This window comes from Podarcis gaigeae (genome assembly GCF_964106915.1).
Source record: "Podarcis gaigeae genome assembly, chromosome: Z".
Classification (NCBI taxonomy): Eukaryota; Metazoa; Chordata; class Lepidosauria; order Squamata; family Lacertidae; genus Podarcis; species Podarcis gaigeae.
This window is the reverse complement of record NC_139691.1, coordinates 41218216-41234800: the sequence shown is the minus strand read 5'-3', so window position 1 is coordinate 41234800 and position 16585 is coordinate 41218216. Positions and strand designations below refer to the sequence as shown.

Sequence of the window (16585 nt, the reverse complement as noted above, 5' to 3'; positions counted from 1 at the left end):
GGTGCTTCAGGTTAAGAACAGTTTCAGGTTAAAAATGGACCTCCGGAACGAATTAGGTTCTTAACTGAAGTACCTTTGTATAGACAATTGACCCTGCCTTATACACCTGTGGCATTCACACACATACCACATCTGGAATCCCACTGAGTTCAATGGCATTTAATCCCAGGCACAGAGAAGGCAGCCTTAATATTTTGATCCAACCCATATATAATAGCAGCACTATACTAAAAAACAAAAACAAACAAACAAACAAACAAAAAAACGATCTGAGAAACGCCACAACATATCTAAATGCAAAAAGCACTGAATATTTCACACGATGACTCCTCTATAAAACCACGTATCCCAACTTTCCATATTTACCAGGACCAGTCTCTAGTTTCTGGCACTAGTCCTAAATCACAATCTCTATGTCCCCTTTTTTGAGAAATTTAGGGAGAAGATGTACAGCTTCTTGACTCTATGGTGTCAGGATCAGTCCCTGGCACCTCCAGGTAGGGCTTTGAAAGATTCCAGGCTTGATTGGTTGCCTCACCTTGACTCATAGGTGGGCCAGCCCTGGAGGAGAATCTCCCATCAGCCTCAGTCAGCAAGACCAATTGTCAGGAACAATGGGATGAGTAGCTCAGCAACATCTGGAGGGCGACTGTTTCCTCACCCACCCTCTGCTTCATGTGTGGCCAAAGTGATGCCCTCCAGATGTTATGGACTGCAACTCCCACCATGCATAACCATTGACCATGTATGTGCAATGCTACCACACTCCTCCCCTTGCACTCTACCCTTCTTTTACCTATCCAAGATGGTAAAATGTTGCTGAAAGTATTTGAACTGCATCTATTCCATAAGAAGAGCAAAGAGGTCCACAGTTGAATTCAAACTCCCCATTCAATATTTTCCCTTAATAGGAAGCTGTTCTTGCCAATTTAATGTCAAACTGATGGGTAGGAGGAAGGCTTTGGGGATGTTGAGGGAGCTAGGGAGGATGTGGCTTTGGTAGCCATTCTTTTTGTGAGAGAAAAGAGATATTTAAGGTGGCCATGCCCCCTACATCAGGGAGAATAGTCATCTGTCCAAGGACAATCCTGTATCTGAGGAGCTGCCTGGCCAAGATAAAAAACTATCAGTAGGGAGAGTGGGGGCAGCCTTGAAGCTACCCACCAACAGGGAGCATCTAGACACTAGACTAAGTAGGGGCACAGGACACAAGAGCACAACCTTCCTCACTGTGGTGAGATGTATTGCATTTCTTTTTAACTCACAGTAGTCATTTCTAGTTTTGCACCTAGACAATAAATTAGCTTATTCAAATTTCATGCAAATTGCTGCCATCTGCACAAAAGACAGCTCTGTGAAATATTGGGGGGCGGGGGCACATCCTACATAGCACTTGAAAATAAGATATGGATGGTGCAAATCCCAGCTGCAAAGAATGCCATGGTCGTTTCTCTGCCATCTGTCATCACCTGACCTATTTCTCTGTTGGTAATGGAAGCAGCTTTCTTTCAGAAAAATCAAAATGGTAAGCATTTTGCACCTTTATAAGAAATATGGTAGAGCAAATGCATGCAATTACATTCTGTCAACTCATAGGGCTTCCAGCGTCCTGTGGGTGAAAGCTGGGGTGAGTCAGGTTCATGAGGTGAAGCCTGATGGGTGTTTTCCTCAAATTACTGCTCAAGAGAATGTTTTAAAACTGTTTTTAGAATGTTTGTGACTGTTTTTAGAATACTTTCTAAATTGTGCTCTTTATTACTGGTGTATTTGCTGACCTAGGCTCCCTCAGGAAGAAGTATAATTTAAATGGATATATAATACCTCGCATCTCAGTATGGAAGAGTCTGACTAGGTGATCTGTGTGCCTCGTCTGTCTAGGTCAGGGGTAGGTAACCTAAGGCCCAGGGGCTGGATGCGGCCCAATTGCCTTCTCAATCTGGCCCATAGATGGTCTGGGAATCAGCATGTTTTTACATGAGTAGAATGTGTCCTTTGATTTAAAATGCATCTCTGGGTTTGTGGGGCACAGGAATTCGTTCATTTAAAAAAAAAAGTCCTGACCACCACATGGTCTGAGGGACGGTGGACAAATGTTTGCTGGCCCCTGGTCTAGGTGCTATCTGCTAATGAGAATCTTCATGGGGTCCACCGGTCTCCATTCTGGAGGTACCTACTTTTGATCTAAGTCTGACTGGGGAGTTTACTTTGATATAACAGCATGAGAAAGATGCTGGGGTTGAAGGAGATATGCTTGTTTTGGTGTGTCATCCAAACTGGAAAGTGGCACTTCCACACCATTTGTCTTTGGCTGAAATGAAATTCAGGCAGATTGCTCCAGTTGAGAAGGGCATCCAATACGGAACAACTACCACGGCAAATTCCCTCCCAATAACAGCAGGCACAATTTGAAAATTAGGGAATTAATGAGATTTAAGAGAGATTAAATGAACAGGGAGTTCAAGCAGAAGCATTCAATTGATGTAATTGAGTGGAATAATTTGTCATGGCCAGAGCAACTGATTGTTGCACACACAAATTTCAGAAGTAACCGGGCAGTTTAAATTGGCATTTGAAAGAAGACCAACAAGAGGCAGCAATGGGGATGGGACACTGTCTTCTGCAAAACTAGAGTGAAAGTTGGGGCAAAGGAAACTTCCTGCCCAGCAGCAATGTCATAAGAACCAGTATTCCATTTGTAGTTTTCTGAAGGTAGATGGGAAAACAAGCTATGCATTTCAATAAAGTAACCAAGGTGGATCATTGGAACACCTGCTCTAGACATAGGAAGGTGGGTGTGTCACATGCCTTCAGATCACATATGAATCACCCACACACCCCACACACCCCAGAAGACAGGTGAAAAAAACAAGATCTTGCTCAGTGGTTTACCAAGGGAAGCTGCTCAGGCAGACTTGAACCATTCTCATTGGTCCTAAGTCTAACACAGTAGGTTGGATATGAAGAGCCAAGTATAACATTTGAATACTTCCCACCAATGAGACACCCCAAACTGCATATGAACACATATGGTTTTATTAGCTTTAGGCACATGCTTTAACAAGCTCAAAATGCTGTACAGTCTCTTCCAAGTGCAAAAAAATGGTGGAACAGCAGCTTCTGGAAATGGAGTCCTCAGACTTGGTACAAGGCAGCTTCCTGCACGTTCCTGTCTTTCAGGGCTCACTGATTGTTTACACAAGGATCAATGAATAGGGAATTCAAGTGCCAGAGATCCCACCAAAACACACTGGGATCTTGGTGCTCGAAGCTCCACCAAAAACTGGAGTTAGCTCCATAATAAGCTACATTCAGCATCAGACTGCTTGTGAGAGCCAAACAACAAACAAACAAAAAACCCAGATATATGCAATATTGGGCAGCAACAGTGGAGGGGTTTTGCTGAACAGGAATCCTTATGAGTAGTGAGAACTTTTAATTTCAACATCAGCACCTTCAAAATATGGACATGCACCAGTGCTAGTTCTTATGGACCCGGTGGTCCTTTGGCCTTATCCAGCACGGCTCTTGCTATGTTCTTATGTTGATAAAATATTTGCAAATGTTAGGGGCAGGGATTCCCAGGCTGCATTTTTATGTGAAAGGTGTCCTGATGAGCTCTACCTCTTTCAGAGAGGTTATCTAACTAACGGTAATTTTCTGCTCTACTAGCTGACTTTTGAGTTACCTTGTACTTTTGCACAGGTGATTTGCGCAGATGGGCTGCAAATATATTGTATGATGTTCTGTTTATGTCTGTTTGTTTGATGTTCTGTTGATGTCTGTAGGGCCACTTTAGAATGTAAGATAAGGCAGGGTTAAAAAAAAAGTTCTAAAAAATCATTCTAAGCATCAATTTTTCTGACCTCCTACATTTCATGCTCTTTCCCTTCAATTTCACCCCAAAAGATTCTTACCTGTAACTTTGAACTCAGTTGTTCGTCGTATCAGCTTTCCTTCAAATTTTAGCTCACAAGTATAATTCCCACCATCTTCTTCCTGAACATCTTGTATTAGTAGAGTGTTCTCTTTCTGAACTACTAGATTTCTCCACATTTTTGGCTTACACTCCTGCAAACACACACACACAAAAAAAACCACAGAGTCTTAACTTGGCATGGTAAAGTAATGTTGCATGAAACAGAGCATCCAGATCAAGGAAAGTAATAGTGGGCACTCTTTTCTGCCTTGCTCAGATCCCACCTGGAGTATTGTGTCCTGCTTTGGGCACCATAGTTTAATAAAGATAACGACAACCTGGAATGTGTACAGAGGATGATGACCAAGATGATCAAGGGTCTGGAAACCAAGCCTTATGAGGAACGGTTGGGGGAGTTGGGTATGTTTAGCCTGAAAAATAGGAGACTGAGAGGAGATATGATAAATCATATCAAAATATCTGAAGGGCTGTCATGTGGCAGCTTGCTTTTTGCTGCTCTAGAGGAGAGGACTGAAACCAATGGCTTCAAGTTACAAGAAAGGAGATTGCAACTAAACCTTAGGAAGAACTCTATGACAGTAAGAATGGATGGAAAAGGCAGAAGGTGGTGGACTCTCCTTCACTGAAGGGTTTTAAAAAGAGATGGTCATCTGTCAGCTGTGATTCCTGCATTGCAGGAGGTTGGACTACATGACCGTTGAGATCCCTTCTAACTGCACAATTCTATTATTAAATTCTATTATTAAATTCTATTCTAATTATTTAATTCTATTATTATTAGTATTATTATTATTTCTAATTATTTAATTCTATTATTATTCTATTATTAAATATTTTATATATATATATATATATATATATATATATATATATATATATGGTGGAGCCATATATATATAAAATTTAATAATTCTATGATTCTAGAAGCATCCGGTTGTTCACTGTGAGAAGAGGATGCTGGACTAGTTGGGTCATTGACCTGATCCAGAAGGCTCTTAGGTTCATCCCCTAAAGACTCTCCTCCCTGGAAGAGAGGGGAGTGGTTGTGGACGGAGCCCGAGCTCCACCTCCTGGCCAGGAGCCATAGCCCCTGCCCCTCCTCACCTGGCTGGTGCCCACGCCCACCGGAGGCAGCCAGCCAGGTGTCTCCAGGGGGCGTGTTTAGCAGCTTAATGCTGCGGGGCCAGCTCCACCTCCTCCTCAGTCGTCGTAGGTTAGGCATTGGATTCATGTGTGTCAAGGGCTAGGTGTGGCCATCGCCTATGATATCTACCGTGGGTTATTCCGTTAAAGGAATCTGGCGGTTGTGTATTCCGTCCGATGCCTGCTTGGTGGGAGGCCATGGCACGACCCTCAGTGACATCAGGGGGTGAGCCTATAGTTGAATTAGCATCAACAGGCTCCACCTACTGTTGAATAAACCCACCTCCTATAGTCATCCAATGCCTAAGCCAATACCTTTTCACTGCTGTAATCAATAAAGTTGTGGCCTTTTCTTGCCCATTAACCTTATATCGTGTGTCCTTGTGTGTTTATTTCACATATTGGGGGTCGGGCCCTCGATCCACAAACTGCCCTGACATTGGCAGGCCTTATGGGCACTTCTTCTTTTTTTGTATCTGTATAGGGTTCATTCCCAGCCTCCCACATGTGTTGGCAAAGCACTTATAAGTGTGCCCCATCCTGTTATGCCCCGTTATGCCCCGTCCCTGGTTCCTCCCCTGCTTTGCCTCCATCTAGCTCCAAATGGACTTGCGCATTGGTGGCTGGACATCAATTGGACACACCTAAAATGGTCGTCACCTGTAGTTTATCAGCTTTTCAGACCCACAATCTGGTTACCTTTCAAAGCACTTAGTTTTATCATTTTGGCCCATCAATTATGGACCGGCTGGCAAACCCAACATCGAACTTTTTGAATAATTGATATGTTTGTTATTGTAGCTACACCTACTCTGCCTTGAAATTGCTAATACCTCTTCTATACTTGTCTCACAAAAGTCATGTTAATGACTCCCTGCCCTTCACCTGCCAGTCTGATAGGTTTTCTTTCAAATTTTCTTGTCTATCTTCAATAATAAGAGAAGAGCTGAAAGACAGATCACATATTGCTGCCTAAATTCCACCCCCACTTCCCATCTCTCATCTCCCCACTCCCACCCCTCAGAGGAGAACAGCTTTTCTATTTAAGCCTTGCTCATTCAATTACATCTTGACTCCTGCACTCAATCCATGTTGTCACAACAATCCTTTAGGCCTAATGGCGCTACGGAAACAGTAACAAAGACCATAATTGTTCAAATCCTTAAGAGAGCCATTTCACGGGCAACATTTCCATAATAAAGAAAACTTACACTATGGTTAAATTTAAGGGTTTTGATGGAAAGTATTCCGCCTGGAGCAAATGTTTGGATGTATAAACACAATCATGTGTTAAGTACTGTGGACTGGGCTTTTCCCCTTCTAGACTGATACTTCAAATGGCAAGAAGTCATCTCTGCATAAGACGAATACAGATATTGGGGAAAGTCCATGGCTCAGTGGCAAAGCATTTGTTTTGAATGCAAAAGGTCCCAAGTTCAATCCTGTGCATCTCTAGGTAGGGCTGGAAATGACCCCTGGAAGCCTAGAGAGCCATTGCCAGTCAGTGTAGACCAGTGTTTCACTGTTTGGGACAAGAACCACCAATGGGTCTTGAGCCATTTTCAGGTGGGTCTGCCCATGCCTAGTGTCTCTTCAGTTGCTTTTTCCACCAATAGCAGAACTAGCAACTCCTTGCATGCTGAGCAAAGGTGGTCTGGAGATAGAGTGTTAGATATTCTTCTGTGAGAGAATCATTTGTTCCAGAAACAGAGAAGAACAGAAAAGTTTCAAGAAGCAACAGAAGGCTGAGAAAGTTTTGCCTATGCTAGGACGTTTTCTGTGGGAACTGTTCTTTAGAAATGCACACTGCAACGGGAAGCACTGATAACAATGGTTCTGTGTAGATTCTTGTGAGTCTCTTGCTTGCATCTTGCAGTGAGAGAAGCAGAGAGTCTTGGACTCTTGTTGGACTCTAAGTTTCTTCTTCTTCTTTGGTGATCACTCATAGCCAATAAGATTGTCTTCCATAAACACGGTTTTAACAATGAGTCCGTAAGTGACTGTGGAGGCCAATTCTGGATCCACATGTCCTTCCACAGTGGGGACATTGGAGTTTATCATGGTGTGGATTTGCCAAGCATGCCTTCTTCTTAGCTCGTTTCTCCCTTGCATCCTGAGTTCAAGAGTCTTCAAAGCCCATGACACCTTTGGTAAAGGCTGTTCTCCAGCTGGAGCACTCGCAGGCCAGTGTTTCCCAGTTGTCAGTGTTTATACTACATTTTTTTTTAGATTTGCCTTGAGACAGTCTCTAAGCATGGCAGTGACAAATGCCTGTATATATTTCCTACCAATATGCGTTTCTGCCTGTCAAGTAAACCTCTACTGAATATTTATGGCATCTATGTATGTTTATCACCAACTGTGTGTACCTTCAACCCCAAAGATGCTTCCAAAGAAGGAGCTGTGTTGGGTTGTAACTCTGCTGAGTATGGATACTGGCATACACGTACAGAGAAAGTGATGCTGGACCTGATCCTACTAAATCATCCATCAGAGGTTGATGGATTGATCCAACATACAGATCTTAGAATCAGAGAATTGTAGAGTTGGAATCTAGTCCATCCCCCTGCAATGCAGGAATCTCAATGAAAGCATCCATAGCAGATAGTCATCCAATTTCAGAATGTCTCCTTTCTCTGAGAGAAAGGGCCAGGGGTTATGTGTTGAAAGAAATTAGGCAGAGAGGTAAAAGGTAAATATTTATCAGCAGCAGAATTATTATAGTGTTAAATAATCTAGGGATATAAATAAAAGAGATAAGAAAGGAAAGCTGTTATAGAAGGAGAAGGTGAATGCAAAAGGACCAGAAGAATGAAAGAAATTGGTCATTTGGTGTGGACTTCTGCAAATAAAGTACAAGCCGAGTATGAAAGGAGAATGGCAGAAGAAATTACAGGAGATGGGTAAAATAAAAAACACTTTGAGAGTAATGCAGGAGTGGGAAGGGGAAAATATAAAAAGAAAGGCCTTCCCCACTTCGAGCCACTGGATCAGCATCTTTTGTCTAAAATGTGGAGGCTTAGTCATGATACCTCCAGAGCAAATGTCTGCACTGAGGAAAACTGAGCTATGTATGGAACTCTTTACAACAAGGAAAGCACTGTTAGTGATGCCAGTAATTTCCAGTTGATTATGCCAAACTCTGCCTCCATGTGTCACTATTTTGTGACTGGCAGGCCTCAGCATTTCCCACCTATCACAAGGGGGACCTGGGGGTAGTAGGTCTGTGAATTCCTGTTGTACACAGTACTGAGACCAGTGGTTCAACACTGTGCAAGATAACTTAATGTGTTGCTGTGAACCTCAAGAGTTTTGCTTGCCACTGTCAAAGAACCCAAACTGCAGGGTTTGTTCTGCCATTGCAAGACCCACTGGGGGTAAATTCACAATTTCAACATGCATAAAATATAGGAACCCAGGGGATAGTCTGATGTGTTCCCTTCCCCACACAGCAATCGTTTTCTTCCTCCTCTTTTTCTAATGTCTTGTTGCCACATTGCTCTTTTTGATGTACAATATCAATTCTGCTCAATTTAATCAATGTGACAGCTTAATAGTTAGCTGTCACCCATCAGGCAGATGTGGTATAACTTATGTGGGGCACACTAATAATGAAAGAGGAAAGAGTTCGGAGAGCTGGTGTAGTGCAGTGGCAAAGCGACCAACCTACAAATAAGAAAGCTGCTGGTTTGAATCTGGCCTCTGCCATGAACTCACTTATGCCAGTGTTCTTAAATCTGGGGTCACCATATGTTGCCATATGTTGTTGTTCCTGACCATTGGCTCAGTTGGTTGGGTCTGATGGGAGTTGTAGTCTGACAGCAACTGGGGATTCAAGGTTAAAGGGCACTGCTTCAGGTAAGCCATTCTCTGTTAGCTTCAGTCTCCCCATCTGCACTATGTAGGTTAACAATATTTACTTAGTATTTATGTATAAAGATACTTGTACATCGCAATTTTGAAAAAACATAAAAAACATAAAAGTACTTTACAACAATTAAAACCACATGAAGTTTTAAAATCATAGATCACCAGCTAACTATTATAGGATTTTTATTATTATTAATTGACTGTGTAAGGCAGGCAGCATAGAGCAATTTTCAGCAATTTTTCAAGAAGACATGCGCTGAAAATCTATTGGAGTGGACCAATTACACTAGAGACCTGATTTCCTATCAATGTCAGATGAGCCTCACCAACTCAGGAGACAACTAGTGATGCTCCTATAGATTATCTTGGTGGTCGAGCTGGAATTTAAGTGTTTGGATAATCCCTAAGGCACTGTGGACCTCCACTTTTCATGGCTTTATAAATTAGCACAAGGACCTTGAAGCTGGCTCAGCAGTAAGTGGATAGTAAGTACCGATGCTTTGCACAATGGTATCACAGGTTGTTGACCAGATACCCCCACCAGCAGTCTGTCTGGGCCATTCTGCACCAGCTGGACCTTACAGACCACACTTAAGGGCAACCCCACATATAGTTGGGGTTGGTGAGTAAAGAATTTATTGAAAAATAACTTTGACTTGGGTTAAAATGAAATTGCAGTATACAAGTGTTTTTGAAGACCTTGTCCAACTCAAAGCCCCACTGCTCTTATATTTCCAAAATGCACTCAGCTGTAATCTATGACTGGCTTGGGCATTCGGCATGATGAACCACAATGGCACCGTCCAGGCACATCACTGGAGCAGTAGCTCAGGGACTCACACAGCAGACAGAAACACAACTAATTTTTAAGTGAATTAATACACCAAGGATGCAGAACCTTTTTCAGCCTGGGAACCACATTCCCTTCTTGGCAATAGTGGGCAGATCTGCAGACAAATGTGGGAAGAGCAACAAATTCCTGCATTGCAGGGGGTTGGACTAGATGACTCTAGGGGTCCCTTCCAACTCTAAGATTCCATGATTTGCAAATTTACCTTTGTACAGCAGACTAGTTTCTACACACACCCCTCTCTGCCTTTCATCAACGCAAATAAAATGCATTATCAGTGTTCAAGCGTACATTGCAGCCAGACAGAAACACACAAGGAGGGATTCAGGGGAGCTTGACCTGGGAAGGGTCCCAAGAGCCAGATAGAGAAGCTGGGGACATGTTTGCCGTGAGCTTAAACTTCCTCACCCCTGTAATGAATAGAAGTCTAACAAGGGGACCTTCTACTAAGACCTTTAAAATCATGAGCTGTAGCCAATGTTAGCCTCATTGGAATGAATGAATGAAAATGACTCGGAAAATTAGAACATCGTGGAAAAGTTCATTTATTTCAGTAATTCAACTTAAAAGGTGAAACTAATATACGAAGTAGACTCATGACATGCAAAGCGAGATATGTCAAGCCTTTATTTGTTTTAATTGTGATGATCATATCTCATATATTAGTTTCACTTTTTAAGTTGAATTACTGAAATAAATGAACTTTTCCACGATATTCTAATTTTCCGAGTTTCACCTGTAACTTAGGTCCATTAATTTCAGCGGGGTTACTTAGTTAAATACAACCCTACATAGCCACAACCAGTGGAGGCTGGTCCACTAGGATGAATGAGGCATTGCTCTCACCAAGCTCAGCCTGTCCTCAGCTAGCCCCCAACTTTCCAGTCATCTCCCTCCTTTGTCTCAGCATTTTTTTAATAAAACTCAGTAGGGAAGAGTTTGGGAGCAAAACCAGAAGTGGTTGGCTCTCCCTGCTTTCTGCCATTCTACCCCCAATAGGCTCCAGCCTCCACTGACTACACCACAGTCCATGTATGGGACTCTTCTTCCTCTTTAATGCACAGGGAGATGGTTGCTCCGTCTTACAGTTTCCTCTTTAACTGGACCAGCTTGTATAAATTTCTCCAGACGTTTGGGGGCAAAGCTGCCTTAATAGCTGACAAGATACAAGAGAAGAAGAAGATCTCGTTTATCCTTGCCCCATGTCACAGTGCATGCTTTTGTCAGCCTTCGTTGAAATATGCAGGGATCTTGTGAATGAAAAAACAGACTGACAGAACATCACTGGGCTCCCTGCTCTCTTCTGACATATCATGGCTCCCTGCATGTCATCCCAGTTCCAAATAAATTATTTGTGCACAAACCGAACACAGTGAGGCTGATGAGATGGAACTCAAATTGCCCAATTTCACATTGGCAGCTGTACTCAAACAAAGTGGTGCTGGACTGATGGAAACTCCCTGCTTGACATTTCAATTTATGTCTAGTAAAGAAATTTCTTGCCTTGTGTGGCATTCCATTATTTTTATAAATATATATAAATGCAAATTTGTACTACTTTTAATTTTTTGCAATAACTCCCCCCCCCCCAAGAACTAGAAAAGTGTTTGGTGGCCTCCAGGTGTTGTTTGACTACAATATTCATTATCTCTGACAAATCACTATGCTAGCTGGGGCTGATGGAAGTTGTAGTCTAACAGTCTCTGAAGGGCACTATGCTGGCTAATCCTAACCAGAAGGAAGGAAGGAAGGAAGGAAGGAAAGAAGGAAGGAAGGAAGGAAGGAAGGAAGGAAGGAAGGAAGGAAGGAAGGCAGGCAGGCAGGCTAGATGAAATTAATGAGAAAGAAGGAAAATGAAGAAAGGAGGTGGATCAGCCCATGACTAAAGGAAATTCACAAGCTGCAGTACTTCAAGCTTATCATGAAATTCCAATCTAGTAGGTATAGGTGCCTATCTAGTACAAATGACAATCATGTAAATATCTTATTATCTGAAACAATATGAGAATTGAAATACAGTCATGCTTTGAAGTTTGCGGTTACTCAAATTTTGTGATGAAGTTCTTCAACTGCCTAATGTTTACAAAATAAAATATCCTATGAGAAAGTGTGCATAAAAATGATTATGTTAGTGAAAGCAGCATAAAAATATATTATGGGAAATTGCTTTAAAAAATGGGTAGAGCTGTCAAAGCTTGCATACCAAAATGTGCTTATTTGTTGTTAGGGGATCCCAATTTCCCTCACTCACAGAGCTACAATTCCCAGACTACTTTAACACTCAATCCCTCTTCCCAGGGAACTCTGAGAATTGTAGGTCTGTGGGGGGAATAGGAATCTCCTAACAAGTCTCAGTGGGACGTGGGTGGTGCTGTGGGTTAAACCACAGATCCTAGGACTTGCCGATCAGAAGGTCAGCAGTTCGAAACCCCGCGACGGGGTGAGCTCCTGTTGCTCGGTCCCAGCTCCTGCCAATCTAGCAGTTCAAAAGCACGGCAGTGGAAGTAGATAAATAGGTACCGCTCCAGCGGGAAGGTAAACAGCGTTTCCGTGCGCTGCTCTGGTTCGCCAGAAGCGGCTTAGTCATGCTGGCCACATGACCCGGAAGCTGTACACTGGCTACCTTGGCCAATAAAGCGAGATGAGTGCTACAACCCCAGAGTCGGCCACGTCTGGACCTAATGGTCAGGGGTCCCTTTACCTTTACCTTTTAACAACTCTCTGTTCCCTCAACAAACTACACCTGCTGAGATCCTGAGGGTCCTACTCCTGCCTCTCTCTGCCAGGCCTAGGGTGGGGCCTGACAAACTACAAAAGGGCTGTTGCTGCCCAGCAGAGAGTACTGTTTACATTCTTTTAAATTGCTTTTTAATTGTGTGTTTTATTTTATTTTTTAAAACTGTTTTTAATTGCTTTGAACTTTTTATGTGTTGGGGTGGGAGGTTATCCAGCTTGTTTCTGTTTATATTTTGATTATGTGTTTTGTGTTTTTATATTGTAATTTTATCTTGTGATCCACCCTGAGACCTACAGGTATAGGGCAGTATATAAATAAAATAAAATAAAATTACAGTGCCCAGGATTCTTTGAGGAAAGCCATGACTGTTTAAAGTGGTATGACGCTGCTTTAAAAGTACAGGGCAGATAGGGCCTAAATCCTATTGATTTCAGTGGGGAAAATGGGGTTAGGACCACAGCATTAATATAAAGACCTACTTGAAAATAAAACTCCAAGGTGGTTGTCACCGATGGAAGCGAAGGCTCACAAAAAGCTCAATATGGAGGCCAAATGGCCGAAATATTGGGAGATTTTGGAACAAGAAGGAGATAAATTGAAATTGCAGAGCTTTGAGAAACTACCGTATTTTTCGCTCTATAACACGCACCTGACCATAACATGCACATTGTTTTTAGAGGAGGAAAACAAGGGAAAAAACATTCTGAATGAAACAGTGGATGTATCATTTTTGGGCTTCATGCTGTGGCCACAGACATGTGATCTGATGGTGAATTTGGGATGACCCAATGCAAAGATCCTGAGAATCCCTGTGGATCCATGCTCTGTAACCACGTTTTTGCACCATTGCAGCCCCAGGCAACAGTGGGTGCGTGATTTTTTTGGTGCAGGCTGTAGCCATGGACATGCTATGTGATCTGATGTTGAATTTGGGGTGACCCAATGCAAAGATCCTGAGAATCCCTGTGGATCTATGCTTTTTAACCACGTTTTTGCACCATTGCAGCCCCATGCAACAGTGGGTGCGTGATTTTGGGGGGGCAGGCAGTAGCCATGGACATGCTATGTGATCTGATGGTGAATTTGGGGTGACCCAATGCAAGGATCCTGAGAATCCCTGTGGATCCATGCTTTTTAACCACATTTTTGCACCATTGCAGCCCCAGGCAACAGTGGGTGCGTGATTTTTTGGTGCAGGCTGTAGCCATGGACATGCTATGTGATCTGATGGTGAATTTGGGGTGACCCAATGCAAAGATCCTGAGGATCTATGCTTTGTAACCACATTTTAAGTGGGGAGGGAAGGAAAAACACAGAAGGGACAAGGAGCAGGAGAGGGGTGTGCAGAGAAGCAGCTGGCTAAGAATGCAGGAGAGGGGTAGGGAGGAAAGGAAGGCAAAAGTTTTCCCCCACCCAAGCCAGCCAGCCAGCCATCTCTCTCTCTCTCTCTCTCCCTCCCTCCCTCCCCCCCTCTCTCTCCCTTCCCCCCTCTCTCTCCCTCTCCCCCAGCAGCACCGGAGCTTGCCTGGAGGGGAGGGGCTTTCCCTGCTCTTTGTTCCGTTTCAGCAAACACAGCAAGGAAACAGAGAAGGGTGGGCAGTAAGACCCTGAGGCAGAATGCAGGAAAGCAGCCGCTTTCTCTTTTCAAGTTTCGCTTCTCTGTGCAGCGTGCAGCCCCGCGATTTGATTTTTGCTTGATTTTTCGGCTCCAGGGACCACACATTCGCTCTATAACACGCACAGACATTTCCCCTTCCTTTTTAGGAGAAAAAATCTGCGTGTTATAGAGCGAAATTTATGGTAAAAGACAAAGTGCGAGATTGGCTTCATTATTATCAAATAAGGGAGGCTTACAATTTGGACAAGAAAATTGGCTTCCAGGTGGAAAAATCAAAATTGGAAACAGAACTGTTAGATCCCAAAACTAAGATATTATCAAGAATGTATAACTTGCTGTTGAAATGGAATACTCAGGATGAAACGGTGAAATCTGCTATGATAAAATGGGCACAAGATGTTGGACATAACATTATATTGGCTGACTGGGAACAGTTATGGACCACAGGTATGAAATTTACGGCATGTAATGCCTTAAGAGAGAATATTATGAAAATGATATACAGGTGGTACATGACACCAGTCAAGCTTGCAAAAATATATCATTTGCCCGATAATAAGTGCTGGAAATGTAAAGAAAATGAAGGTACATTCTTTCACCTTTGGTGGACGTGCCCAAGGATTAAGGCTTTCTGGGAGATGATCTATAATGAAATGAAAAAGGTATTTAAATATACCTTCCAGAAGAAACCAGAGGCCTTTCTCCTGGGCATGGTCGGCCAACTGGTGCCAAAGAAGGATAGAACTTTCTTTATGTATGCAAAAGCAGCAGCAAGAATACTCATCGCAAAGTATTGGAAGACACAAGATTTACGCACCCGGGAAGAATGGCAGATGAAGTTGATGGACTACATGGAACTGGCGGAAATGACTGGCAGAATCCGAGACCAGGCAGAAGAGTCGGTAGAAGAAGATTGGAAGAAATTTAAAGACTATCTACAGAAACACTGTAAAATTAAGGAATGTTAAAAGGATGCTGGAATGAAGTTATGTGGTTTTAGCAATAATGTTACAAAGGGGTATGTAAAAATGGATTGTTAACAGGTGAAAATGTAAAGTTACAATATATTAAGATAAAATATCAAGATAAAAGCAAAAATGGTAAGGACTTGCTGAAACAACTATTGAACTAGAATACAAAAAGGGAGGTGTGAGGAGGTCAGGGAAACAAGCAAATGAAAGACAAGACATGGAAAAACTGATTTGTTTTTAATTGTTTTTATTTTTCTGTATTTTGTATTTTTTGTTTCTTTTTTTTCTTCTTTTCATTTTTGTAACTTCTTTGAAACTTTAATAAATTTTTTTTAAAAAAGGACCACAGCATTAATAAAGTAGTTAGCCCACCAATGTTGGCCAATGAAAAGTGCAAATTTCAAGAGTTCCACTTCTTTGTTGGCCTCCCTCCTGAACAGGACCCACCTTGCCCCCACTTTACTGGTAGTCTACTGTGTGGCAAATGCCCTTTTTATTCTTTTTAAGAAAGGCTTTTGACTTTTACCATCTGTCTCCTTGTGCTTTTACTCTGCAACTAAAGGGTCAACCACTGAGCCACTTGGGCTTGCCGATCAGAAGGTCAGTGGCTCGAATCCCCGTGAGGGGGTGAACTCCTGTTGCTCTGCCCCAGCTCCTGCCAACCTAGCAGTTCAAAAGCACGCCAGTGCAAGTAGATAAATAGGTGGCAGGGAGGTAAACAGCATTTCTGTGTGCTCTGGCTTCCGTCACGTTTTCCCGTTGTGCCAGAAGCGGTTTAGTCCTGCTGGCCACATGATCTGGAAAGCAGTCTGTGGACAGACGCGGGCTCCCTTGGCCTGAAAGCGAGATCAGCACCGCAACCCCATAGTCGCCTTTGACTGGACTTAACCACCCAGGGGTCATTTACCTTTAGCTTTTACTCTGCAACTACCTTTACTGTGAGTGTGTTCTGCTGTTGCTTTTAACAAGCCTCGTTCATATTTAAAACTGTTTGCATTTTATGATGAGCACTTGGTGTTTTATGCATTCTGGATGTGTGTGAGTTTTTTTCTTTCCCTTTGCCACCTTTGACTGCCAGGAAAGGAAAGTTATAGACCAAAAAAAACCCCTACTAATCAAATAAATTGAAGCCATTCATGTCTACCCAAGCTTTCCTTCACCCTTAATTGTTATTAATACTGAATGTCTGTGGTCATTGAGTGATGATATTACTGATGATTCTGTATTATATTATTGTGTGGATGGCTTTGCTATTTCCTTTTGCAAATGAAAAGCAACATAGAGGTCTTCAAAAATATATATAAATATTGCTAGGTTTTTCTTCTCGCACACCAACCTCAGAATTCCCTCTTCCTTGCAGCTCAGTTGTAGGAGAATGGTGAAGCTTCCAGGACTGGAAGTAAACTTCTTTGCTACTAAAGATGCTCTTGAACCCATAAAATACCACATTTAGAAAGTG

At 42.6% G+C, this 16585-nt stretch overlaps 1 protein-coding gene across 6 annotated transcripts in view; it reads right to left on the bottom strand.

Annotated features, from left to right (window-relative positions):
* IL1RAPL2 (interleukin 1 receptor accessory protein like 2) overlaps window positions 1-16585 on the bottom strand; it is a 499644-nt gene that overhangs the window by 199912 nt on the left and 283147 nt on the right. For all 6 annotated transcript variants that reach the window (XM_083722871.1, XM_083722867.1, XM_083722868.1 and 3 more), the window contains one exon: window positions 3915-4068. In XM_083722871.1, the coding sequence (XP_083578997.1) occupies window positions 3915-4068 (154 nt within the window). The remainder of the gene's footprint in view (window positions 1-3914; window positions 4069-16585) is intronic.